This window comes from Echinops telfairi, unplaced genomic scaffold, assembly GCF_000313985.2.
Source record: "Echinops telfairi isolate 266 unplaced genomic scaffold, ASM31398v2 ScPeMD7_2565;HRSCAF=3150, whole genome shotgun sequence".
In the NCBI taxonomy this organism is placed as follows: Eukaryota; Metazoa; Chordata; class Mammalia; order Afrosoricida; family Tenrecidae; genus Echinops; species Echinops telfairi.
Genome location: NW_022106463.1, coordinates 8,891,118 through 8,918,822, shown reverse-complemented (window position 1 = coordinate 8,918,822; position 27,705 = coordinate 8,891,118). Strand labels below are relative to the sequence as shown.

The 27,705-nt window shown below is 49.8% G+C and overlaps 1 protein-coding gene across 1 annotated transcript in view; it reads right to left on the bottom strand.

Moving 5' to 3' along the window:
* LOC101644852 (phospholipid-transporting ATPase IB-like) overlaps positions 1 to 27,705 on the bottom strand; it is a 135,276-nt gene that overhangs the window by 38,109 nt on the left and 69,462 nt on the right. The window contains 8 exon segments of the mRNA XM_045293995.1: positions 4,652 to 4,726; positions 6,965 to 7,075; positions 10,592 to 10,775; positions 14,202 to 14,370; positions 16,627 to 16,695; positions 18,849 to 18,987; positions 21,223 to 21,362; positions 22,898 to 22,982. Coding sequence (XP_045149930.1) covers positions 4,652 to 4,726; positions 6,965 to 7,075; positions 10,592 to 10,775; positions 14,202 to 14,370; positions 16,627 to 16,695; positions 18,849 to 18,987; positions 21,223 to 21,362; positions 22,898 to 22,982 — 972 coding nt within the window.

Genomic DNA, 27,705 nt, shown 5'->3' with positions numbered 1-27,705 from the left:
AGATGGCCGCTTGTTTATCTTCAAGCCTTTAAGACCCCAGACACTATATCTTTTGATAGCCGGGCACCATCAGCTTTCTTCACATTTGCTTATACACCCATTTGTCTTCAGCAATCATGTCAGGAAGGGGAGCATCACAGAATGCTGGATTGTTAAAACAAAGTGTTCTTGTGTTAAGGGAGTACTTGAGTTGTGGCTGCTCAATGTCCACCTGCTACCTTAATTCTTCACATATAGATATGGGTACATAGTTCTATTCCCCTCTTGTTATATATATATATTTACATATGTACATGCATATTTAGGCCTCTATAAATGTCCTTTGCCTCCTGGTTATTCCTATTTCCTTTTACTTTCCTCTTGTCTCACCATCATGTTTGGCCTTCATTGGGGTTTAGTAATTCCTCGCTGCTACATTGCCCTTGATTAAGCCCTACTAGGCAACCTGTGGCCTTCCTTCCATTGATTTTAGTTCACTTGTTGTTCCCTTGTCTCTGGGTTGGTCTGCACCCCCTTCTTTCTCCCACCTCCCCTTCTCCCATATCCCCCAGAACCATTGGTCATGTTCTTTTCATCTCTGAATTATTTATCCCACCTACCTTATCTAGATAGACATGCAGAGACATTAATAAGTGCAAAAACTAGGCAAAGCCAAACAAAACAACAAAGGAAGTCAAAACCCACGAAACAATAACAACCAAAACCAAAAACAAAATAACACCAACAAAAAGAAAGCCACTAACAAAAATGGAACCGCCTGTAAATAGTTCAAGGTCTGTTTGTTGGTCTTCACGAGTGTTTTCCAGTCGAGTCTGATGGGGTGCCACACTCTGTCTCCCAAGTCTATTTTTGGTATTCCTGGGGGTTCATCATTCTTCTCCCCCTGCTGCTCTGCTGCATGCCCTCGGTGCCTCGCCCCAGCGTGATGGGGCCAGATCGTGCACTATGCCCGTACTGTGTCTCCAGTGCTGTCCCCCGAAGTGCCATGGTTCAGTGAGGGATGCTGTGTCCCGTGGTGGGGCCGGCCCTATGGTCTCCCCGGGCGTTGTCTGCTCTGAGCAGGACATCATCCTCGGGGCTTGGTGAGCCAGGATGTCCTCTCCTCCCTCTCCATCCTTTCGCGTTTCTCCCGTGTGCTCTAATCCGATGCGCCCCTCTCCCCAAGCTGTAGCCCAAGTGCTGTCCTGTTACTCAACTTTTTTGAGGTTAGCCTGTAATTTGTTAATTTCTTTACAATTTTTAAGCAGTCCTTTCCCCCATTTTTGTGAGGTTTTAATTTCTCATTTATTTTGTCAGTTTGCTCCAGTATTGTTTCTCTAAATCCTTCTGGAGTTTTGTCTGTGTTTTCCTTGACTTTGTTGTAGCTGACCTTTCTCTCGAGCCATTGAAAGCGCTACCTACCATCGTTCTTATTCCCACATCTGGCCGTTCCGACGCTATTGATTCCTCAGGGAGCCTTCTGGCTCCATCTTTTGGTCTCGGCTGGAGCCGCTCCATTGTGTTTCTTTGTGTGAACTCAGGTGGTCTGTTTCTCCCGGACTTGGTGGTAGTGCTGCATGTGTCCGTAATCGGTGAGTGAAGGTTGGGGCGTGTTTTCTGGTTGTGCTTTGCCTTGTGTGGGCTCCTATTATTATAAGTCTCTGTACTTTATCCAACCTTGGTCCATAACTTTCCCCACTGCAGTCCCATATCCTGCTAGCAAAAAAGCCAGTGCCTTAAAAAAACAAACCAAACAACTCTTTTGACTAATATCTTTAGCCCTGATGTCATAGCAGGTTACTTGTTGGGCTGCTCCCTCTAAGACCAGCAGCTCCAAACCCCCAGCAGTCACTCCTGGGGAGAAAGATGAGACTTGCTGCTCCCACCAAGATTGAGTCTTGGGACCCACAGGTGCAGTTCCCCTCTGCCCCGCAGGAGTACAGTGGATCAGATTGGACCCAGCGGCCACGTGCTTCCTCTTGGATTGACGCGCCCACAGCGGCCTTTGTCCCACAGAGGAGCCACAGGGCCAGCACAGCCCCGTGCGGTGGACTCCCTCCTCCGGAGGATGGGCCTCTGCCTCTCGGTTCCCTTTTCAGACGGGCTGAATGTTCTTCTCACACTATACTTGAGATTTGGGGTCCTTTTTGTACCCTAAAACAGAGCAAAATAATAAAATAATAATAATAATGTAAAGCGAGGTCATGTGCTCTGACGGAGATTGGTGGAACTCACATTGGAAAGCAGCCTGAGGCCCCCAGCCGACCTCCTCTGGTGGCCCTGTTGCACAGGCAGGGCTGAGACATGCCACCATGCTCCACCCTTCTTTACCGGGGTCTGACACCAGCTGCTGCTCTGATGACACCCCTATATTTTACGCTGGGCTCGTCCATTCACGGACATGGCCACACGGAGCTCACAGACACACGCACAGCCATGAGTGTTGATTAGAGAAGTTAACAGGTGGCCACAAGTCATAAACAGTAAAGATCCTGCCGCTGGTCCTCAGCTCGCAGCCACGTGCCCCCTGGGCTTCTCCCTCTGTGAGCCAGGAAGCCTGCCCACTGCATTGGCTCCTCTGTTCCAGCTCATGGTGGCCCGGGTCCTGCACTCTGTCCCGTGGTCTCCGTGCCACCTCCTCTGGCGCCTCCGCCACGCCGCGTCAGGCAGGGACCTTGAACGTGCTTCGCTGGTGGCTCTTCTTCAGAGGGGCCTGGACTTTCTATTTACACTCGTGCATCTGCAACGGCGTCTACACACAGAGACTTGACTTTGATGGAGATGCGGCAGCTGTTGGCTTTCAGCGGACCATGTCCTCGTGCAAACAAAGGGTAGGGACTTGGTTCACACCATCTACTGAGGTAGGGGCTTAGTCCCACCTTAATCCTGTCCAGGAGCATAGAGGAGAACTTCCTCCCAAATGAGGTGATCGCCACAGGCATCGAGACCAGAATGTATAACACATCACAGAAGGGACGTGTGCTTGGAAGGGCTACCTCTCACCCTGAGGTAGGTCCTTAGGAACCCTTCAGGCGTGCAGTGGAACTCACCGCCATGACTTGACTTCCCAACACACATCGATGCTTATTGGGTGAACGGTGGATAACACCAGGAAGGTGTCACTCCTTAGAGCACCCGACCAAAGGCGACCCAAAGGGCAGCGTTTGCCCAGGGATAAAGCTCCCGTGATGGATTATGTCAATCTGCTGCACAAGACCTCTTCAGAGTATTGAACACCGAGGATGTTACTTTGAGGACTAAGGTTGGACTGACCCAAGATACGGTATTTTCAATTGTCTCACGTGCATGTGAAAGTTGGAAAGTTGAGAGGGAGGGAGGGTAAATGAGGAGTTGATACCCAGGGCTCAAGTAGAAAGAAACTGTTTTGAGAATGATGGTGGCAACAAATGTACAAATGTGCTTGACACGGTGGATGGATGGATAGATTGTGATAAGAGCTGTGTGATCTCCCAATAAAATGATTAAAAAAAAGAAAGTTGGAAAGTTGGACACTGAATAAGGAGTCTCGAAGAAGAGTTGATCGGCTTGAATTGTGTGCCGACAAAGAACATTGAATGTACCAGAAAGGACAGACAAATCTCTCTCCTGGAAGGAGGACAGCCGGAGTGCTTCCTGAGGAGCACGGGTGGTGAGACTTGATCTCACGTCCTTGGACCACGTTGCCAGGAGAGAGCAGTCCCTGGAGAAGGACCTGGTAAGGCAGAGGGGCAGTGAAGGCGACGAGGGCCCTCTGGGAGAGCCTGACAGGGTGCCTGCAGCAACGAGCTCAGGAACAGCTGTGAGGACAGCGGAGGACTGGGCAGGGCGTCCGTCTGTCGTGCATGCGGTCATGCTGGTCGGAGCCGACTGGACAGCACCGAACAACACAACGACAACAAAGCTACCAGGGCAGGAAGGGTGAGGCAAGAAGGGCGGGTGGGAATGAGAATCCCGGGGAAGAAATGGGAGTACTGCTGTTACATGGTGGGATTGCAGTCGGAGCCACCCAACAAATGTCTGTGATTTGTCGAATGGAAAATCAATTTTGCTCTGTGAGCTTTCACCTAAATCACAATAAAAATTTCTTTTTTAAACAACAAGACTTCACATACATATGTATATTTAATTAGATACATAGATAAGCATACATATTTAATGGCAATACCGTGGGGAATAATATTTACTCTAGAACTTGAGATCAAAACTTGCTGTATAGTACAGCTACTATTTAGAGGAATATGGTTCCACAAGGACCCATTTTCCTTGCAGAAGATTAAAAGGGCACCAAACACACTGTTAGCTCACATACACACACAAACAGATACACTATATTACAGCTGTTAAATGCAGTGATTTCTAGGTAGAGTTTTGCCATTTCTAGTTGATGTAAGCAAGAAGCTTAAGTCATACATATACAGTGAAGAGATTTAAGGTGTCTTGTCAAAATAACCAGGCTGCCAATACCCCGTAGGTACATTGGAATGATCTGCTTTGATCCAAAACACTGTGGAGAGTTTGACTCCTGCATTTCTTTGTTGCAGCAACAAAGACCCCAATGTACGTGTGCTATGTGCGCCATGTCTAGAGATGCTCGACTTAGACAGATTTATGAACAGCCACAGAATGTCGCTGACATCTTTTATGCTGCCAAGCAATGGTGGAGGACACTTACCACGTTGTACAAACTGATGCACCAACGGTCAAAGATAATCTGCCCGGAAAACCCACTGAGGAAGGCGAACCAAAGCTGGAATAAAGGAGACAGCTTTCTGTCAGTGGTCACCGACGTATATCCTTTGTATCGTAGGACAAAACGAAGAGACACAGAGGCTGAACTTTTAGAGAATAAAAGTTTTGCCGGAGAATAGTTACCGAGAGCCATCCAAGCGTCCCTTCACAGATGATAGCTTTCCATCGCTACACGTTCCCGATCTTTTCTAAAATTTGCATGTAAGGGCCAATGGCATAGGAGAGTGAGGTGGTTTTTGAAAACAAACTGTAAAATGGTAGAAGTCACTCTACTCACTGCTAAGACAGCACAGTTACAGCCGTGGGGATAATTTGGTACTGGGGGAGGGGTCTTCCTGTGGCCCTACAGAAAATCTACCAAGATGGTCCCTTGGGAATTCCCAACCATAGTCGCCACTGTCTTCCGAGCTGACCCTCTCAGCCTTGAACTTACCTGGCACAGCCGATCCCCGACAGAAGCCCCCTTTTTTAAAGGCACCCTCATGAGACTAAGACCCACGTATTATCGAGAGAACTTGCCTGCAACCACCCACTGGTCACAGAGATCTGTCGAAGGACAAAGGGTCTAGCACAGCGTTTCTCACCCTGAGAGTCACAACCCCTTGAGGGGTCGAAGGACCCTTTCATAGGGATCGCCCGATTCTTCACAGTAGCAAAATGACAGTGATGAAGTAGCAACAAAAATCATGTTCTGGTTGGGGGTCACCACCACATGAGGAGCTGTGTAAAAGGGCTGCAGCTTGAGAGCTACTGGTCTAGAGTATTTCTTCTTGTTGTTGGGCGCCATTGGGTTTGTTCTGACTCACAGCGAACCTGCCCACGCAGCAGCGGGAAACACTGCCGGGTGCTGTGCCACCCTCACAAGCGTAGCTACGTGGGAGCCCATGGCTGCGGCCCCTGTGTCCATCCATCTCCTTGACGGTCTTCTCTACTTTCGCCAAGCACGATGGCCTTTTCTGGGGACTCTTCTGAGGACATGATCAGAGTACGTGAAACAAAGGCTTTCCATCCTTGCTTCTCAGGAGCATTCTAGCCGCATTTCTTCAAAGACAGAGTTTTACTTTTCGCTCTCTTGCCTGTGCCTGGACCTTTCAACATTCTTCACCAGCACCGTGATTCAGATGCACCCCATTCGTCTTTGGGCTTCCTGATTCCATGTCCGACCTTCACCTGCATCGGAGGACATTGGAAATGCCATGGCTTCCGTCAGGTGCACCTTACTCCTCAAACTCCCCTTCTTGAATGAGGTCTTGTGTAGCCAGCGTGCCGTCTGATCTCCAGGCGGCTGCTTCCATGCGCGTCGGCTGGATCCAAGCAAGATGAAACCCTTGACCACTTCAGTCTAGTCTGTTTAGCACGATGCTACCCACTGGTCCATGGTGAGGAGTTTTCTCCACAGAGGCGTAACCCACACGGAAGGTTGCAGTCCTTCATCTTCAACGGCCAGCGCCTCCGGTCCTCCTCGCTGTCAGCAAGCCAGGTTGTGGCACCTGCATGTCGTCGGTTGTTAATGAGCCTTCCTCCAATCCTGAGGCTGAATTGTTCTTCACAGAATCCGACTTCTCCAGATGGAATAAGGATGGGGTAAGGACACAAGCCTGACATACCCCTTCTTTATGTTTAAACCGTGTGGCATTTCCTTGTTCGATTTGTACAACTGCCCCGTGATCCAAAGATCTGTCTTGGAAGAAATGGAACTGAAATACTCCTTAGAGGTGAGGCGCATGACGTCGGTCTTGCTTACGTTGGACACAGCATCGTCTAGAAAATGACGTCATGTTTGGTGGCATACAACACCAGGGAAAATGGGGAAGACACACAAAGGGGAGGACTGACTGTCGACAGGGTGGCCATGGCTAGAGTGGACACAAGCCAACCGATGGTCATGGAGATAGAGCACAGACCAGGCCACCTGTGTGCTGCTTGTACGTGGAGTGCCATGCCCACCATGGACAAGAAATAGAAGGGTCCCGATACCGGGGGTGTTCAATCGCAGGAGGATCATGGGAAGGCAGAGATGAACTCCAATTGCAAATGATCTGCTTTTGCCACAGAGTGTATCAACCTGTCCCCATGATGTCCTAACCTTCTACTTGCCCACTGATAGGCGAGCAAACACTTAGAGCGGGAATAGGTAAGAGATATATGAGGGGAAAATTTTTTTTTTAACTACAGGGTCTGATATCCGAGAGAAGACCTAGCTTCTCAATGATGCAGCGTTTAGCTCCGGGCTTACCTCAATAACGTACAGCACCATGTTCTTGTAGAAAGAGTACAAGATGCACTTGGTCACGCGGATGTAATTCCAAGACCCGTGAACCAACAGAAGCTTCTGTAAGTAGCTAAACTGAAAGGCAGAACAACAGTTATTCCAAGTTCAAACTAGCTGCCCTTGAAGGGCACAAGCAGACCCAGCATGGGGATTTTCCCCATGTCCCGAGTCTGGCCATGCCCGAGCATCAAATGCAACGGAGAAGGCAAGTCAGTGAAACCAGCTCCACCGACAACTGACGTGAGAAACAGAGAGACAAAGAGACACCCTCGCCTAATACAGCTTCCAGTCACTGAATGGTACTCGATGGTTTCTGTGTTTTTCCAAGCCATCGTGTGCAAGGCTTTTGCTTTATTCTGATACACACTTAGGTCCTCAGTCTCCAGAAAGGGTCAAGGTGACTTACAAGAAGATCAGGTTGTATATGAACAGGAAATCCTAACAAAAGCAGGAAATTCAGGCTTGCTCAGTAATCATCCTAAAGGCTCAGATGAAGTTACTAAATCTTTTTTTTTAAATCATTTTATTGGGGGCTCTTACAGCTCTTATAACATTCCATACATCATTTTTAAAATTCATCGTTTTACTGAGGGGACTCTTACAAACCTTATCACAATCCATCATTCAGTTGTTTTAAGCACCCTTGTATATAAGTTGCCATCAACATTTCCCAAAACATTTTCTTTCTACTTGAGCCCTTGGTATCAGCTCCTCTTCCCCCACCCTCCCCCACCTTCCCATCCTCATGAACCATTGATCAATTATATATTATTGCTGCTATTCCATGTCTTACACTGTCCATTGTCTCCCTTCATCCACCTTTCTGTTATTCATCTCCCTCAGGGTGTGTGTGTGTGTGTGTGTGTGTGTGTTTTATATCCAACCTTGTGATAGGTTCACCCTTTCTCCCCCACCATTAAGATTCCATCTGCTATCTTAATACTTAACATATAAACATATGTACATTGGCCTCTATCTCATTCATTATAAATTAAGATATTTACATATATACATGACTTCGCTATACCTTTATAAATAGCTTTTGCCTCCTACTTCTTTCCTCTATTTCCTTTCACCTTCCTCTTGTCCCACTATCATGCTCACCCTCCATTCGGCTCTCAGTAATTCCTTTCGGCTATATTGCACTTGATCAAACCCCACCAGGCATCATACATCCCCCTTACCATCAATTTTAGATATCTTGTTGTTCCCTTATACCTGAGTTTGTTGGGCCCGCATTCCCCTTCCCCGCCTCCTTCTCCCCAATGTCCCCCCACCCACCGGACGGCTGGTCCCATCGTCTTCTTGGGATTGTTTGTCCTGCCGATCTTATGTGGATAGACATAGAACAAGAGAAAGAAAAAATATATAGATAATTGAGGTCTGTCTGCTGCCCCTTAGGAATGCTTTCCAATTGGGTCTGATGAGGTGCCAAGGCCTCTCCCCTGAGTCAGAAGGAACTACTTCTTAAAGGAATCCGTTCTTTCCCTGACATTTTATGTCTGCGTCTATGTGTGTATGTATTTAATACTCAAATTTTAATCTCCCATCACACTTCCGACCTCCTAGCATCAGGTGCACTTTGTGATTTGTTATGGTGATTGGTCTTTGTTTTGCCTTCCTTCCCTGAAGACAGAAGGTCAGGACTTAGCTGCCACGCGGTGGTGGCAGTCTGACTCCCATCAGAAGAAAGTTCTGGAAGCCCTACCGAGTGCCCTTCTACTCTAGCACGCAGGAAGTCACCCCGAGTCAGGGTCAGCTCGATGCCACTGGGCTTTCTCCCAGTCATGATCGGGACGGCAAATCTGAGCGGCCCCTGCGGCCCCTAGTCATGAGCTCCTTTGTGTTCATTCCCCAGCAGTTCTGTAAGAAATGCCCAGCCCTAAGAATGGGGATTTTCTTTAACAAGATCGTGGCAGCTTTGCCCGGGGAAGATGGAAAGTGAGGGATGGTGAGGGGCTGTTCTTGTGTTCAAGATGCATCCCTCTTTAAATGAAGAAACATCGGTGCCATTCTGGCGGGCACCTCGCATGGCTCGTGGCTGCTGGGTCAGAGGTGGCAGCAGAGGTGGCAGTTGTCACCTAGACAAACATAAACCCACAGCTACCGAGGTGATGCCAACTCAGGGAGAAACTACGGGACAGGGCTCCCTAGGCTTTCCAAGACTGTAAGTCTGTCTAGAAGTGTGGAGCCTCATCTTTCCGCCAGGGAGCAGCTGGTGAGTTTGAACCACTGACCTTGCATTTAGTAGACCGACAATTGACCTATGGCTCCTCGCCTGTGAACACACAGGGCTGTAATTCATGCATGGGCACCTACGCGAATGCAGGACTGTAAACCATGAAGCAAGCTGCCACCTGTTGGCAGGAGGCCCTCAGTGCCCGCCAGGGAGGGCACTCTGATCCGGAGCAACCCTCCAGGACAGAGTGGCGCTGACCCGTCGACTCGCTGAGACTGCAGCTCTTGACGCGAGCAGGCGGTTCCTCTTTCCCACGGAGGGTGGGTTTGAACCGCCATTCTTAGCACCCCAGTGCTCCTTTGAGGCCACACTGTCTTGAAGGATCGCAGACGACCGAGAGCCACACACATGGTGCAGATTTGAAGAGACTGGGGACTTGGAGATTTGTCGCGGTGGGTTACGCGTCGATGGACCCCACCTGTCATTGGGGGGGCCGGGGGGAGGGGGAGAGTGAAGAGGCAGTCCGCTCCCGTAGAGTCACCGTCATCGTCAACTCGACGGTGGCAGTTGTAGGCCGGTTAAAATGTAGCATTTTATCACTTCATTTCCCTTTTGACCCATTTTAAAGTTATTTCCATTTCAAAACTAAAAACAAGGCAGGGGAAAGACATGAGGACCAAGGCTCCAGTGAACCCCCTCCGGCCACCGACCAGGGATGGGAACAGCTGTGCCATCTGGCAGTGCGCGTTGGAAAGTGGACTCCTGTAGATGCGCCGGCCTTAAATTTAACACCTGATCATTCATCTCCCTTTTGACCCATTTTTAATTTGTTTTGTTCTAACATTTTCTGCTTTCTTTCCGTTAGGGTTTCCCTCTGGTTTACTTTGTTATTGTGGTTAGCTGGTTTTTGGGGGTTTGGGGGTGTGTGTTTTTTGGTAGATGAAATCCAGGTAGGTGATTCTAAGGAGACAGTAACTGGGTGAATGGTTTCGTGGGAGCGTGGCAGGGGAGGTTGTGGCACGTGGAGAACTCTTCACAATGAGTAGGAGAAAGTCGAAAATGTCCTAAAATTGACTGTGGTGATGATTGTGCAACTCTTCTTCATCTGATTGAATCAATGAATTGTATGATATGTGAATTATTAGCCAACGAAACTGCTAAAAAGAAGGAGAAAAAAAGTAATAGTCGGGGGAAACCCTACGGGCAGTTCTGTGCTGCCCTGTCCTCCACAGGCCCTCTGGGTCAGAATCCACCGTGTGGCAGGGAGAGCTAGCAGGGCGATGGCCGGGTCAGAGAAATGGTTCTCTCTCCTCGGTGTGGGAGAGAGAACTTGAGTCCAGTGCGTGGACAGGCTCACGCAGGAGCCCAGTTAGACTGGAGGGCCCGGCAAGGCCGGCCTGCCCCGTCCTCACCTGGGCGATGGCGTAGTCGGAGTTGTTGGTAGCCTGCATGCCCTCGTTCCCGCTGATGCCCACGCCCACGTGGGCAGTCTGGATCATGCCCACGTCGTTGGCCCCGTCGCCCACCGCGAGAGTAATCGCCTTTACGTGATGCTTGACCATGTTGACAATCTCAGCCTTCTGCAGGGGGGACAGCCTACGAGAGGACACAGAAACAAGCCCTTGTGGACGGTGTTGGTGCGTCATACCTCCCGTGGTTCGACCATCTTTACGGAGGAGTCAACGGTCACCGACGCCCTGCTGCCACCGTGGCTCCTAACTGCCCCTGGGGGGTGAGCTCCGACCCTTTGCTGGCACCACGGAGAAGAGAATCAGATGCCGCCCACCATGGCACCATCTTTATGATGGCCGGCGTGCTCAAGGCCGTGGTTCTGGCCCCTGAGCCGCATCCAGTCTTGGGCTCCTCGTCCAGCACTCTGTCAGGTGATATCTGTTCGGGGGTCCCCGGTTTTCTCTGGCGGAGTTCTGAACGCAGCTCGGGGTGTCTTTCTTCTTAGACTGGAGGTGCCGCTGACCCTTGTCCGCCGTACGTGGCATCCAGTGGGCTTGACATGGAGCCACATTTAAATAGCGGGTCTTCGATACGCTGGCAGGGTGGAGGACTCGCTACACTGGCCAAATTTAGCTAGGTTGATCAAGAAAAGAAGGAGGTCTATAGAGGTGAGAAATGGCAGACAAAGACTACAAACCACCCCCCTGCGGCAGGAGAGGAGGACCATGATGGCAGCAGTCAGCAGAACCGAGAGACTAAGGAAGGAGTGTGGTGGGGGAACTTGATGCCAACAGGTCGGAGAACGAGATTCAGCGGACATGTTGCTTGAAAGTCACACGTGACCGGAGCCGACTCAAGAAGTAGAACGTGTCTGCTAACGAAATTGAATTATCGATCAAAAGGCGGTCTTACAAAGAGAACACACGTCCTGGTCGGCTTCCACGATGCGATTGGTCAAACATTTCCCTAAACACCCAGCTCACTGCATGGAGTCGATGTTGACTCCTAGCGACCCCTGTGGGTTTCTGAGCTTCTGACTGCTTGGGGGAGTAGACAGCTCAGTCTTTCTCCTGTTGAGCATTTTAGAAAGCAATAATACCAATACCACAGAAACTGGTTTAAAAAAATAAAATATTTCTCTATTTATGCCATAAGGCCAGAATTCTATAAACACCGAAGCCTGTACAGTACAATGAAAGAAATAATACCGGGAGGATACCTTGAGTAGAATGTTAGTAGGGTAGATAGAAACATAAATTAAAGACAACATTTTAGAGCCGTAAAGAAACTTAGAGAGGTAGGCTGTCCTGCCCTGGCTGCCGTGGCCACTGTTAAATTGAACACCTTAGTCGATTGTGCACCAAACAGCTTCCCTCGTGGGAGAACGCAGCCCAGGGATGGACTTCACGTTTGGATTCACTTGTTCTTACTGTCCACTTCATGGGGCCATCTAAACTTACACAGTACATCAATGACCAAAACCTGTAAATGTGTATGCTTAGGTGTTTCGTGGGTAAACGGGAGACTGGGGATTCAACTCCACCCAGGGGCCTCCTGGAGAAAGAGCTGGTGACCCGTTTCCTGCGGGACGATCGGGAACACGATGGGGTTGTTCTACTCGGCTGCTGTGGAAAGGACCCAACACCATCCAGCAACCCGAAACCATCTCGAGGTGGCATTCACTGCAACTCAACGCCAAGAAAAGTAGGCTCCTCAGAGGCGGGGCAGGGACCGCCTCCTGCTCAGGAGCGGACAGCGCGACGTGGCCAAGGCTGTCATGTCCACGGGACTCACCATCCAGGCTCATGGCAGCAGCCGTCAAGGCCCTGGAGGATGTATCGCACTGGACAAATGTGCGACTCAAGATCTCCTTTAAAATGTTCGGGAGCAATGAGGTCACGTTGAGGACTGGGGGACCCCGGCTCAAGCCACCACCTTCCCCATCGCCCCACGGGCACGTGAACGTGGGACGATGAATCAGGAAGACTGGCGAAGAATGGGTGGGCGTGAACGACGGTGCTGGGGCAGAGTGCGGAGCGGACCGTGGACCACCAGAAGGACAAGCAAACCTGCCATGGAGCCGGAGTCTTCCTCAGAAGACAGGACGGGGGGAGAGGGGGGCACTGCACGTGACCAGGAGAGACCCGTCCCTGGAAAAGGGCACAACGCTTGGCCAAGTGGAGGAACAGCGAACAAGAAGAAGATCCCCAACACGATGGCCTTAGCACAGTGGCTGTAACAAGGGGCTCAGACACAGCAATGACTCTGAGAATGGGCGGGGCGGCGCGGTGATCTGTTCTGTTGTGCAGAGGTTGGCGACCAGTGAAAATGGCCCTGACAGCCCTTGTCAACAACAGCAGCGGCAGCATGGCTGTGCCGGGCCAGCAGGAGCTCTAGCCGACACTGGGGGCGGGTGGGAGAGTGTGGGGTCCCAGGAGTAGTTCTCCCGGTCATGTCTTCTCCACCTGCAGCCGCCTGGAGGCAGCGCGACTTCGGGTTTCCAATGACAGTTCATTCCCCCTTAGCCCTTAGTTTTTATTAACGGGCCGTGGATCGCTCCTTCCTTTTGGCTGTTCCGCATAAGCCTGCAGAGAGCCTTGGGGCACACGGATGCCAGGCCCTGCGTTGGGTTCTCGAGTCTGCTCCCAGTGGTGGCATTGCTGGGGCTGACCTGGGTATGAATTCACGATTTTCACGCTCACAACTCAGCGTTCTGGTGGAAGGCTCTATTGAGAGCATGAACGGTCAGGCCCAGGGAAGGACCGAGGTCGCCGTGCTTTTGTGGACGACAGTGAACGGACCACCCAACGGAGGAAGAGCAGGGAAGGGCCTCGGACGCCTCGCGTGTTGAGGAGCACGTTCCTAAGGATGTCTGGAAGTCAGAGGCATGATGTGCTCATAGTCCATCCATTTTAACCTTTTAAATAGCAGGGCACTCCTGTATACTGAGTTTTTTAATTGCTTCCTCAATGCCAGCCATCTTTAGGGGTACATTTTCTGCTCTTTATCAATATAATTTTTTGGACGTGCACGGATACTCCCAATTTCATTCTTCCTTAGGTGTCGATGGAGCTTTTGTTTTTGTTGTAGATTTGCCACTGATTATAAACCAAGCCCCGCCCACGCCCACGCCCCCCATTGAAGGCGTCTCTTGTCCTGTCATAGCTCAGTAAATAACTTACCATCAAAAATTTTACACGGCTTGCTAGTAAATCCTAACAATGACATCCAAGCTCTTTTCACTTCTTCTCGAGTGCCTATGTTCTCGGCAAGGAACGCGGGCTGTCACTACAAGGTAGGTTTTGTTTCCATGCCTGCGTTTTCTTTACCGGAGGGTAAGTGTTGGACCGCTAACCACCAGGCCGACAGTTCGGGTTGACCGATGGATCCTCTGCAGAAAGATGAGGTTGTCTGCTCATGTGGAGATGTACAGCCGCAGAAAGCTCAACACAGAGGCTCGCTGTGAGGGTTGCTGCTGTTCAACGCAGTGGCAATACGCTTCCTTTTGGGTTTAAACAGGACTAAAGATAGTGGTGGGGGTGGGAGACAAAAGAATCAGTATGCTCTTACCTACAACATAGTACTGTTTTACACGAGAGGGCTAAGGTTAGGAAGTTCTTCTTAATTTCAAAATGGAGAACATACTTCAAGGTTTCACCATCAACGATTAGGGCCAGGTCATTTTCTTGATATAACAAGGGTCCAAGATCGTTACAATTCTGGCCAATGGCTTCTTGTGCTGCCTGAAAGAGAGAAGCGGGTGGGGGGCGGGGAGGCTCTGCATCTTTCTCATTTTGAATAGCAGTCAGAACACTTCAGAATCAAGACGGTGAGCTGAGGCCATGTTGGAAACCACCCTGGACCAGGATTACAAACGCCTATCAGCCACGTGCAGTGATGTGTGGGGGGATGCAAACCAACACCAGAATGAGGGCTGCAAGAAACAAGGGTTGACGGGTGTGTGTGTGTGTGTGTGTGTGTGTGTGTGTGTGTGTAGAACTCTGCACCCTCCTGCACTGTTGTTGGGCATGTCTACACTGGGAAATGGTCAGGCTGGTCCTAAAATGACTGGACGTCAGCTTCCCAGATGACCCAACAATGCCAACCCTAGATGGAGAGCCCGAGAGAAATGGTCATGTACAGGTCTTGGGGTGGGGCTACATTATCGATAATTTCCTAACAGGGTGAAGCATCCAAATGGTTGTCAACTGACAGGTGAAGAAGGCAGATGTGGAAGCCCATGGGGGCAGTTCCACCCTGTCCGACAGGGTCATGTGAGTCAGCATGAACTCGATGGCAGTGAGAGGTGTTTCCATGCAATGTGACCTTATTCCGTGCAGAAAGGAACAAAGTGCTGCACTGTATGGACCGAGCTGGAAGACGACACACGGAGTGGAAAAGCCACGTGTCCCTATCCAATCAGATCCAATGGATATGAGGTGTTCAGCTCAGGCAAATCTCTAGGAGCCCTGGTGGCGCAGTGAGTTAGGCATTGGCTGCTAACCATGTAGTCACTGGTTCGAGCCCAGAGCTGCTACATGGAAGAAAGATGAAGCTGTCTACTCCCATGAAGCGTTACCGTCTCAGAAACCCTAGGCAGTAGTTCTACTCTGACCTGTAGGGTCACCATGAGTTGGTATTGACTTGTTTTATTTTGCAATTAAAAAAAATTGTTTATGGAAACAGAAAGTACATTAGCAGTTGCTTAGGTGCTGGCTAAAGGATCCGTTGTTTCTTTTAGAGATGATGAGAGTGTTCTGAAATTAGATTATGATGGTGGTTTCTCAACCCTGAATACACTAAAATCTGGGTGTTGGTCACCTTCGGTAATATTTTACTGTCTACGCATGTGTCTTGCTATTTTTTGTTGAAACCGGGACATTTCGACGTTACAGTACGTTGGTTTTCTCAATCCCCCCATGTGCACAATGTTTAAGAAAGAAAGCACTCATTTCTCCAAAAAGACTCTTAGAAGATCCCAGATTTCGGTCTTTGTTCACCATTCCATCTTTCACCTTAGGAAAGCCCTGACTCGGGCCAGACCAGGGCGTTAGTCCTTAGCCAGCTGGTAGATCCATGGAAAATGCATACTTCCTGCAGTCTTAAGGTTTCAGTCTGTCCGTCCGCGGCTCTGAGACGCATCTAATTACACAGCCTGAACAGTCTGCCCGTGGATCCGTCCCAGTCACGTCACAGCCAGACTTCACATCCCTTCTCGGTGCTCAGGGGGCCATGGGTTGACTGGGGCTGCGATTGGGGGGCCTCTTCCACCTTCTGAAAGACGCAGTGGAGGGTGGAGGGACGGCGACAGTGGAGAAACAGAGTTAATAATAAAAATGTGTCCTGTGTCGTTTTAAACGGTTTCTCCTTGCTACCATCCGTAGTCTGCTCTTTCACCATCCTCACCGGGCCGAGGGTACATTTCCAGTTGCTTGTCTCGGTGGACGTACGGGAAGGGGCGAGATCTTAGACCCGATCACGGTGCTAGCTCCCCAGATGTTGCCACTTCACTGGTAAGGGCAACCGTGTTCCATCTGTCACCTCGTATTTCTCTCACGATTGCAATGTCAACACCACCTGTCTGCTCCAGCTTCCCTAAGCCAGGTGCACAAATAACTTGTGTTCGTGGGTCCCCCTCCCCACCACCCCTTGTTTCCTTTGAAAATTGAAGCATGAGATTGAGATCGTGGTTTGGGAGTGATTCCAGGATGAGGTAAGGAGCCAGCCCCAGGACCAAATGGAGCTCAGTAACCGGACAGAGGCAGGCGGAAGGAGGGTGCAGAGCCGGTGCCGAATGGCACACCAGTAGAATGTGCAGGTTCTTGGGGAGGAGCCAGGGGGAAGTGCCTGGGCTTGCAGGTGATTACAGAGTAGGTGGTCAAGGCAACCTCGTGTAGATGATAAGGAAGAAGGCAGTCACTTGCGACAAGTGGGTTACATTCATGTTAAAAATCATTTGTGTATGTTTGTGTGTATGGGCAGGGGGAGGGAATACTTACTTCAAATGAGTGTGCATTCAGTTGAATGAGAGGCATGTGAGTTGATATCAGTTTGCAGGAATACGCTAGAGAGAGAGCGAGAGAGAGAGAGAGAGAGAGAGAGAGAGAGAGAGAGCACTGTGTCATATTTGAAGACTCAACGTCTCCCACAGGTTATTATTTTTGAATAGAGCAATTTCTTTCACCACACCCTGTCTCCTGTTTCAAAACAACATGAATAGAAATCATTGAGAGGGTGTATGTCATTAGAGGTTAAATCCATACTCTTAAATATCTGTGGGTTTCCATGTTTACTAGTTCTCTCTCTGGCATGAACTCAGATCCGTGCTTTGCAACACTACCAAGTCTCTGAGGACCAAATGATGTGCATCAAACGGCTATCTAAACAGTACTCCTGCTGGGTAAAGCTGGACTGCTAATGGCAAAGTGGGTGGTTCAAACACACCAGCTACCTGCTGAGGCTATATGTTCCTGTCTTGAAAACCCTATATAGGACTCCTATGTGTCAGAATCGAATGGAGAGCAGTCGGTTTTTGGTACATCTAGCATACTTAAAAAAACCCAGGTATTATTAAAAGAAACAAACTCATGTGATTCTCATAACGATAGCCAATATGAAAATGGATTTGAATGACGGAGGAATGGTTTTTATTGTAAAAATTGCAAGTCAGCCCCATTTTAAAATGTGAACTGGGAAATCAGAGAGAAGGTGGGGCCAAAGGGCAGAAGTCCCTCCAGGGGGCGCCAGGCAAAATCGCATCATTAACCACAAGAACACAACTACACTCCAGGGAAAAAGCATCCAGCGCCGTGAGAAGTGAGACCCACTTTCTTCCCCAAATACTCGCTCCCCGCTCCTCAAACTTCCTGTCACGGAACGCAGGCTCAGGGTCCCCTGATGAACACCATGTAAGACAAATGCATGAAAATGAAAGTCAAGGAGGAGCTGGGATGTGCCGAGTGCCGTTATCAGATGTGCTCATCTCACCGGAGCGGGTTAGATGGACGGTGACAGTCATGGGAAAGTCTCTCACGGCTCGTAGCGACCCTGAGGGCAGAGTAGAACTGCTTGGCGATGACGATTCTCTGGGAGCGGCAAGACTGGTCTCTCTCGCAGACTCAGAGAGAGAACAGTAGCTTCCTCTCCTCGCCATTAAAAGGGGCGCTACCCTGGGCGTGTTTGCTTTCCGATTCGTTCTCTGGCTCCTTTCAACACAAAACCCGTCGCGATGGTGACGCGGATTTAAAATACGAACTCTGGAGGCAGAGTATCAGAGGCTGGGGGAAGCCCCCCCACACCCCACACCCCCTGTGGGCATCCCCGTGGTGATGGAGAGGAAGACGGGTACAGAGATGCACAGTTAAGGCCAAACACCACCGTGTCGTTTTAAAAGAGGCAACAAGAAACTACACATCCCTCCCGTGAACCTGCTCCCGGTGCTTCCAGGCGTAGAGGAGACCCAACAGTTGGCTGTGTCTAATCTGTTCAGATTTGTTACCTTTGGGGGTGAGGGGGTGGGGTCGGGGGGTGGGGGTTCCCTTAGGAGGGGGTTTAGATTACAGATCATTCCCTTTGTATGCCACAGTCTAAGCTACCCATCAGACCCCTCCATCCGCCTGCCCCTCCCCTGCTCCTCGCTTTCCCCTCTGCCTCCTGCGGTGGACACCTCCATCCTCAGCTGTGCCCACGTCAGCGTCCATCAACCAAGATGTCTTGGCCATTGCTTCCTACCCCCTCCCTGCCCTCCTCCCTTCGCAAAACTCCGAAGTCGGTTCCCTTCAGTATGAAAGTCTTCATCTTGTTGGGGTGTTTTTTTGTTGTTTATTTGTTTTAGTTTTGGTTTGCTGCTTCTCCCCCCACCCCCAAAAAAAACCCATTTTATTGGGAGCTCATTCAGACATCATACCATTCCCTAGTTCAAGCGCATCGGCCGTCTTGTGCAATTGCTACATTCTCGTCTTTCTTGAACCCCTAGACGTCAGCTCCCCTTGACCCCACCTCCCTCACCGTAACAACACCCCTCCCCCCCAGGCACCCTTATTCTACTTCTCGTCTCCATCGGTGTTGCCTTTGAGTGGGGAGTTTCCTTTTCCCTGGTTTTAACGGAAGATACATAAAACACTTACTTCCAGGAACATCGGCCATCTATTCTTGAGACTAGGCTAGATTTAGTGTCTGCGGTGAGCCAGAGTTGTAAACATGCCTTGTGTCTATTACCTATGTTGATTGCTGTTTCTTGTTTATCTCCTGTCAGGACCCAGATTCGGATGTTTGCTTTCAGGAGAGTCTCGATGGTCTCTGGGACTCCCGCCTGGAGGCGGTCCTCGATAGCAGTGGCGCCCAGCAGCAAGAACCCCTAGATGGGGGTGAAGGAGACACGGTTTTATGACCAACTTAAGCTAGAGACTATTTATTGCTCAAGCTGAATAAAAAGAGGAAATTCTGACAAAAGGCAGGTAGTCTCCTAATGGATTCTGCAAGAGTCCCATATGTGCACCGCGTGCACACACACACACACATTCACACACGCTGTATTCTCTGTTCTTTTCCATGGTGTGCACCATCTCTCCCTGTCTCACCCTATCACGAGGAGTACCCGACTGGGGCTGAGAGCGGAGGTTCTTCCAGACTGTGGAGTCTCCGTACAGCGAAATGCTGCTGTTGGTTGAGATGCTGCGTCCAGTCGGTTCCAACCACCGGGAGCCCACATATGACAGAAGGGAACCTGCCGGGCCCCGCACTGCCCAAACACTCAAGCCCACGGTAGCAGCCACTGGGTCCACCATGGGCCCACCCGTCTCATCAGGGGTCTTCCTCTTTTCTGCTGGCCCGTGACGTGCACACACAACACGCGCACACAAAGAAAGAGTCCAGATGGTTGTACACCAGAACTTAACTGGTCATTAGCAACACCCTAAAAATGATCATTGTTTATTATTACTGCTTAGCTTTTTTTATAAGGAACATGCTCTTCTTCTGATGTGGGGAAAGTGGTTCCAAAAAGGGAATCCAGAGTGAAGTGAGTGGGTAAGGCCCAGAAGAGGAATACATACTTGGGGATATTCTGTAAGGACATATTTTTCTTTAATTGAAAGATAATTTTATTGGGGGCTCTTACAGCTCTTATAACTACCCATACATCCATTGTATCAAGCATATTTGTACATATGTCACCATCATTATTTTCTAAACATTTACTTTCTATTTGAGCCCTTGGTATCAGCTCCTCCCCACCCCCACTCTTTTTTTTAAGATCATTTTATTGGGGGCTCTATAAGGACTTAGTTCATGAATTTCCTGTGTGATCTCACTTGCTGCCAGCGAGTCAATGCTGACTGTGCTAGTCTGGGTAAACCAGAGAAACAAATTCATGGACACTCCTCTGTGTATAGGAAAGAGCTTTATATAAAGAGTAATTGCCCATTATGAAAACATCCCAGTATGTACCCTGATACAGATAGGAACTGGAAATACAAGGAATCCAGGGCGGATGAGCCCTACAGGACCAGTGGTGTGAGTGGCGATACAGGGAGGGTAGAGGGAGAGTGGGTAGGAAAGAGGGAACCGATTACATGGAACTGTATGTGACCTCCTCCCTGGGGGACGGACAACAGAAAAGTGGGTGAAGGGAGACGTCGGACAGGGAAAGATATGACAAAATAACAATTAATAAATTATCAAGGGCTCATGAGGGAGTGGGGAGCGGGGAGGGAGGGGAAAAATGAGAACCTAATGTCGGGGGTTTAAGTGGAGAAGAAATGTTTTGAGAATGATGGGGGCAATGAATGTACAAATGCGCTTTACACAATTGATGTGTGTATGGATTGTGATAAGAGTTGTATGAGCCCCTAATAAAATTATTAAAAAAAAATAAAAATAAATAAATAAAATCATTTTTTTAAAAAAGAAAAAATAAATAAATAAAATGATTTTTTAAAAAAAGAAAACATTCCAGTCCAGATCAAGTCCATAAGTCCGATATCAGCCCACATGTCTAGTACCAGTCTATAAATTCCTCTTCAGACTCATGCAGCACATACAATGACGCCGAATGCAAGAAGATCACAGGCCAGTGGGTGGAAAGTCTTGTGGATCCGGTGGTGGTGGAAGCATCTCAGCGCTGGCGTGGGTCTCCACATGGCTCCTCCAGCTCCAGGGCTCTGGCTGCCATGTGGCTTGTCAACAGGAATGTCTCACAGGGAGTGAGTGTGTGTCCCAGCGAGCTATTTATCTCCTTACCGCCTCCAAATGCGGTCATCAAGCTGTGACCTGATTGACAGGCCAAACTCCACCCCTTATTCTTAATAGTTTCAAGTTGACAGCAGATGATGTAATGACCCCACTGACTCGCAGTGACTGTGTAGGACAGGGTAGCACTGCCCCTGCGGTTTCCGTGACGGCCACTCTTTACAGGAGCACAAAGCCCTCTTTCTCCCTCTGGAGCAGCTAGTGGTTTCAAACTGCTGACCTTGAGGATTTAACGGCTACGCCATCAGGGCCCTATCCCCGTGTGAAAGGGCACCTCAGGAAGGGGACTCGGGGACCCTGGGACCCAGGCAGACCCTCTGGCCCCCACACACGGGCATGTCACCTTCTCAATGGTGTCGTAACATGCTTCAATCCTCTGACTTCTCCCGTGGGCAAGGGTGCTCGCTTTCTGGTACTCCTGCAGCCACTTCTTGTAGTCCTGCTCCGTGAGGTCAGTGTAAGCAACACAGAGGGTTCTCAGACCTGCGAGCAAGCACATGGCTCCCCGTTATGCTCCCAGGGCCAGGGGACAGGAGACGTGCAGGGGAGAATCATGCATGTGAACAGGGAGCCCTTCAAGATCCTCTTCGGTCTGCCTCTGGCTGCCTCGCTGGAGTTTGGACCTAGAGGCGAGGAGCCCTGGTGGTGCAGTGGGTCACATATCGGGCTGGTAAGCACAGGTGAGCAGTTTGCAATCACCAGCTGCTCCGTGGGAGAAAGAGGAGGCTTTCGACTCTTGTACAGACTTACAGCCTGGGAAACCCACAGGGGCAGGTCTATCCTGTCCTAGGTGGTCTCTGTGAATGAGCTACAGCCCGCAAACAGAATCAGCAGGACACCTTGCTCCCCAAATCCAAGAACACCCCCACTGTCATAGAGCCAATTCTGACTCATAGCGACCCCGGGGAGCGTTTTTGAGCCTGCCTGTCTTTTGGGGGAAGCAGACAACTTCTTTTCCTCATACAGGGCAACTGGGGGGTTTGAACCTCCAACCTTGCGACTAGCCGCGCAATGCTTACTGAAGAGGGCCCCTGGTCGGCGAACAGTCTCTGTGTACTGCCGTTCTCACTTGTCTGCCACCCACTCGTGGGGTGGTATTTTCATCAACGGCCTAGTGTCAGTCCAAATCAGAGGATAACCAGAGATCGAGAGGGAAACAGCAAGGCTGGCAGTTTTCACTTAAGCCTCTGTAACACGTCATGAATACCCTGTCTTTCCTCCCCATCATGGGTCAAGCTAAAAGATCACACTGAGCCAAAAAAGAGACTGGAATGATCTAAAGCAGCGGTTCTCAACCTGTGGGTCTCAACCGCTCTGGGGGTCGGACGACCGGTTCACAGGGGTCGCCTAACACATCCTGCATATCAGATATTTACATGATGACTCCTAACAGTAGCAACATTCCAGTTATGAAGTGGCAACGAAAATAATGTTATGTTTGGGGGTCACCGCCACATGAGGAACTCTAGGAAAGGGCCACGGCGTTAGGAAGGTTGAGGACCACTGGTCTAAAGACTCCACTACAGGCACCAAAGAAGGTCTAAGAAAACCAGCTCACTGACACCCAGTCCTGCTGATTCACAGCGACCCTACAGACAGGGTGGCACTTCCCCTGTGGGTTTCCCAGCATGCAACTCTTTACTGGAGCAGACAGCCTTGCCTTTCTCCTGTGACACCACGGGGGGCCTCCAACTGCTGACCTTGGGGAGAGCATCCCGACTCCTGACCACTGTGCACCAGGGTCCCGAAGGAAGGAGCACAGAGGGACATGGCTTCCTTGGTTGGTGTTTGGCTCTTGATTCCCTGGATGCATGTAAGTACAGTACATTGCTCAAGAGAGTGGGGGTTTTATAGTGCAGTGCCATCGGGGGACCCAACAAGCACCCAGCAGACAGAAGGCAGGACAGGGCCATGCCTTCAGAGGGCCTCCCCTTGGCTGCCTGGGAGCCCAAGGGTGCCTTCAGGGCTCCAGCGTCAGCCACCATCCACACGGCAAAGGGAAGTGGCTTCTCACGTACCTTCCATGGCGAAGTATTTCAGGTGACTCAACGTCTCCTCCACGAACAAAGAGTCTTTGGAAAGTCTCTCATAAATCACCGAGTCCTGGCAAAGAAACGTGCAGAGCAGCCATCAGACAGGGCTGTAAAGGCTGCTGTGTCATTTCACTGTTGGTAGCCAGCAGGTGTGCAGTGGCCTGGGCTGTGGCTGTGCGGGGCTGTCGAGCCCCTCCAGGTGCACAGAGACCACCAGTGACAGGAGCCCCTCTTGGTGCTAATCTCTATGTGGTCCAGGATCTGTGGTGGCTTAGTGGTTGTGCGCTGGGTTATGGTCCTCGCGGTCAGCAGTTTGAAACCACCAGCAGGTCCGAGGGAGAGAAAGACTGGGCTTTTGGCTCCTGTAAACGGTTGCAGTCTCGGAAACCCACAGGGAGCGCCGTGAGTCACACTGACTCGATGGCAGTGAATTTGGCTTTTTAATCTCTAAGGCAGCAAATGGCTTTGATTCCACGGAGCTGCTGACCCCTGGCAGCTGTGTGTTCAGCACACGGGTTCCCCTTGCCTCTCACTCGCTCTCACGGCCAGCAAGTCCATCCTGATGACCAGAGGCCCCACAGGACAGAGTAGAGCAGCTGCCTAGGGTTTCCAAGGCTGCACACTGAAAGAGCGGGAGAGGCTTATGGGCTCGAACCATCAACCTTTGGGTGAGCAGCCTGACGCTGAACCCACTGCACCGCCAGAAGGAATTCAGGAATACGTCTTAAAGTACGGTTTGACTTTGTCACTTCAAACTAAAGGCTGGGCCTGCAAACCAAATAAACTGGGGAAGTTCACAAAACAAACAGACCCAAGGAAGTGAGACACTGCTGTCTTAGGTGCCCTCAAGTTTCCCAAAGAAATTTTTAAAAACCCAAAACTTTCCATTGAGGATTTTCTGTTTTACTCTATTGTGGTTAGGTCCTCCCCACCACCCAACAGTTTTATTGGCATATAATCCACATATTAATCTACAATTCAACAGTTCATTCACCTCAAGAAGAGGTGTACAATCATCACTACAATTTCAGAATATTTTGTTTGTTCTTGTACTCATTGTTATGAGCTCAGTCATGTCCCCCTACCTCCCCTGCCATGCTCCCAATGAACCATTAACCTAGTCACTATAGGTTATCTACAGTAACTATAGAGTCACCTATAGATTCTATAGATCTGACCCATCCTGGATTTCATATACAGAAAAGCATTAAAAAAAAATATTAAAAACTAGGGCAAATTTAAATGGATCGTAAGGGAAAGCAAATGACAGGCTACTATATGGTCAGGTTTGGGGTGGGGCTGGGTTTGTATGTTTTTATGTATATGAAATCCAGTGCAGGTGTGATAGGTAGATTGATTGTGCCAACCTGGCCAACAGGAATATGCGGGATTAATCAGGTCACAGTTTGATTGGAGGGCAAAGAGATAAATGACTTTGCAAGGCCCACCCCCCTCGCTCTTGCTCTCTGGTATCAGAGCTTGCTGGAGTGTGCGTGCTGCCGCTGGAGCTAGTTCTCTGCCTCAACCTGTGAGCTACACCACCTGTGGGCCAAGCCAACCCACAGGTGGATCGTGTTGCTAGAGCTTGAGGCCTCTACGAGACCTGTGTCTCCACGCTGCTGGCACATACATTGCTTGAGCTTGAGGCTGGTGGATCCTGTCACCTTGCATGGCTTGTGTTCCAAATCCCATCAGGGCCTGCTTGGCTCAGCTCCCCCGAGCTACTGGCTGTGGCTGACCCACCCTGCTGCTTGCTGCCTGTGGGCAGACTCTGCCTGCCTTGCCCGAGGGAAGACTCTGCTGTCTGCTTCCTTGACCTTGGACCCTGAAGCCCTCGAGAGTTGAAGAACTTCCAGTATATTAAACTGTCCCACAGAAGTGCGTTGAACTGAACCCTCTGTACTGCTGTGTGCACTAATTAACTGTAATATTCCTTCTTGCTGTATAAACCTATATATATATATATTCATAAGTGTCCTGGTTTTGTTTCTCTAGAGAGCCCTGCCTGACACAATGGGTACATTTATGCAGACAATAACAGGTTTGATGGTTTCTTGGGTGCATGGTGAGGGAGGTTGGGCGCATGGCAAGGGAGGTTGGGCGCATGGCGAGGGAGGTTGGGGCAGTTCACAATGAGTACGAGAAAAAGAAGATGTTCTGGGATTGATTGTGGTAACGATCGTACAACGCGTCTAGATGTGGCTGAACTATTAAATTGTCTAATACATCATCGCAAACATCTATGAAAAGCCACCACGTGGCTGCGGGAGTGAAGGAGACTCAGCTGAGATCCTACGAGGCCATCCAGGCAACTAGTGTTCACACAAGAGAGCACCCGATTCCCAGGCACGCCAGCCCGTCCCTCCAAGTGTGCCTCTGAGTACGTACAACATTCGCCAATTGCCAGATGGCAGAGAAAGGGCCACCAGGAAGAAGTGCTCTTGCCCGGGGATCATGGAGAGCCGAGAACAGCCAGAAGGACCATCGGGTTTATGGGCCATCGGGTGAACAACCCAGGAAGGTCTGGTCTTGCCTGCACTGTGAGGAGCGTCTAGCTTAGAGCAGCCCAGCTCCGGACCGGCCCAACACACCTCAAAGGCAGATGCCGAGCAGGTCTGCTTCTCGCTCCCATGAGGTTACCGCCTCAAACACAGTTCTAAAGAATGTCGCGCTCAACTCACGGCCTTTGAGTCGATGCTGATTGTAACAACCCTCCAGGACAGAGTAGATCTGTCCCTGTGAGCTCCAGTGATCGTGACTGCTTCCAGGAGTCGAAAGCCTGACCTTCTCCCGCAGAGTGGCTGGTGGTTGTGAACTGCTGATCACTCTTAGGAACATGAAAATATCCCATGTCGAAAGGTGATGGTAGTGATATGAAGCTGCCCGTGCAATAAAAACGCATAGAAAACAACCACACACACACACACACACACACACAAATGAGTGCACATAAACTGGTGGAATCTGATGGATTCAGGTTGATGAATTAGTTATACCACTGTCCGGTTTCCCGGATGTGAACTGTACTATAATTAACACAAGCTGCCACTCTCAGAGGAAAGCGGGTGATAAATGAACACTGGTAGCCCGTACAACTTCATATAAATCAGCATATATCTAAAGAATCCAACACTCAACAAGGTAACACTCAAAATAGCTGGCATTCGATCCAAAATTCCCAGACAGGTGAAGCAGGAAAATACAACCCCAAATGAAGAGATAAGCTGATTAGTGAAAATGAATCCAAAGCTGACACAGGTATTTGAATGATGAGATACATTTAGGTAAAGTTATAACTGTACCTTAATGCATTCAGCTGGTAACTAGAGCTATTTTTAAAGACTTTTTTAAAACTTAAACTGATTTCTACAAACTACAATTTCTGAGATCGTTTAGAAGCATGGTGGCTGAACGGAAAACCCAACACACAGTGGATGAAAGTATGAGCAGACAACAGGTTGTAGAAGAAAACATGTCTGACCTGGAAGATGGAGTTGGGAAATGATGGAGGAGGAGAGGGAAGTACACCAGTAAGCTGCCGGGCAGCTTCAAGCAGTCTAACACGATACAGCTTCAAAACATTCATGGAAGAACTCCGTTATCTCTCCATTCCATTTTTCCCACGAGCTTTTTTGAAGGTCCCTTGTTTCCCGTCTACTTGAAAGGAATCTTTGTGGGAGGAGGAGAGGGACCAAACAGTTGGGGAAATAATGGCCGAAATGTTTTCAGCTTGATGAGAACTGATTGCAACTCGATGTAAAGAAAATCAGTCCTCAAGCTGAACCGACAGACAGCATCGTGATAAACAGGGAAAGGACTGTACTTATTGAGGAGTGCTCTTGGCTCACATGCCCATCGAGGCCCGGGTAGGCAGGCGTGGAGAAAGCAAACGGCGACGTGTTGCTCCGCACAAGACCTCTTCCGAGAGCCAAAGATCAAAGACGCCACTGTGAGCATGGAGGTGCTCCCCACTCACTCTGCTCTCGGCCGCGGGTCGATGGGTCGCAGAGCCCCCGTGGGTTTCCAAAACTGCCACTCTTCAAGGGAGTAGACAGACCCATCTCTATCGACAACTCACCTACGCCTCACTAGAACAAAGGCATTTATTTTAAAAAGTATGTACGGCGGTGAATGATTCTTTAAGTGCTTCACACACACACACACACACACACACACACACACACACACACACACAGAAAGAGCTGGTGGTATCTCCCACCAGGCAGTTAGAAGCCCCACCCACCCCATGATACTACCAGGGTTCCCGACTCAGGTCATCGTTGTAACAATCAGATCCGGGATCAACAGGTGACATCATGATAAACAGGGAGAGGATTGAAGTTGTCAAGGATTAAGTCTTCCTTGGATCTACAATCAGGGTGCATAGAAGCAGCCGGGAGATTAAACAACATGTGGCATTGGGTAAACCTGCTGCGCATGACCTATTTAAGGTGTTGAAAAGCAAAGACGTTACTTTGAGAACTGACCCAAGCCATGGTATTTTCCATCGCCCTGTGGTAGTTATATCATCTGGTGCCAATTTGAGAGGATTATGAGTGAATGGGATGAAGTCTGGCCTGCCGATCAAGATATGATCAATGAGGCCTCTGTGTGGGCATGGCCTTCTCCTGAGAATTCTGGGAACTCCTGTATTTCCTCCTTGGAGGTAGGAGAGACTTCTCTCTACTCACTTCCTGCGAGACATGGAAGCCACATGGACCTACCCTGATGCAGCCCTGGGAACTGGAGGAGCCACATGGAGACCCCTGCCATGGCTGAGATGCTTACAACAC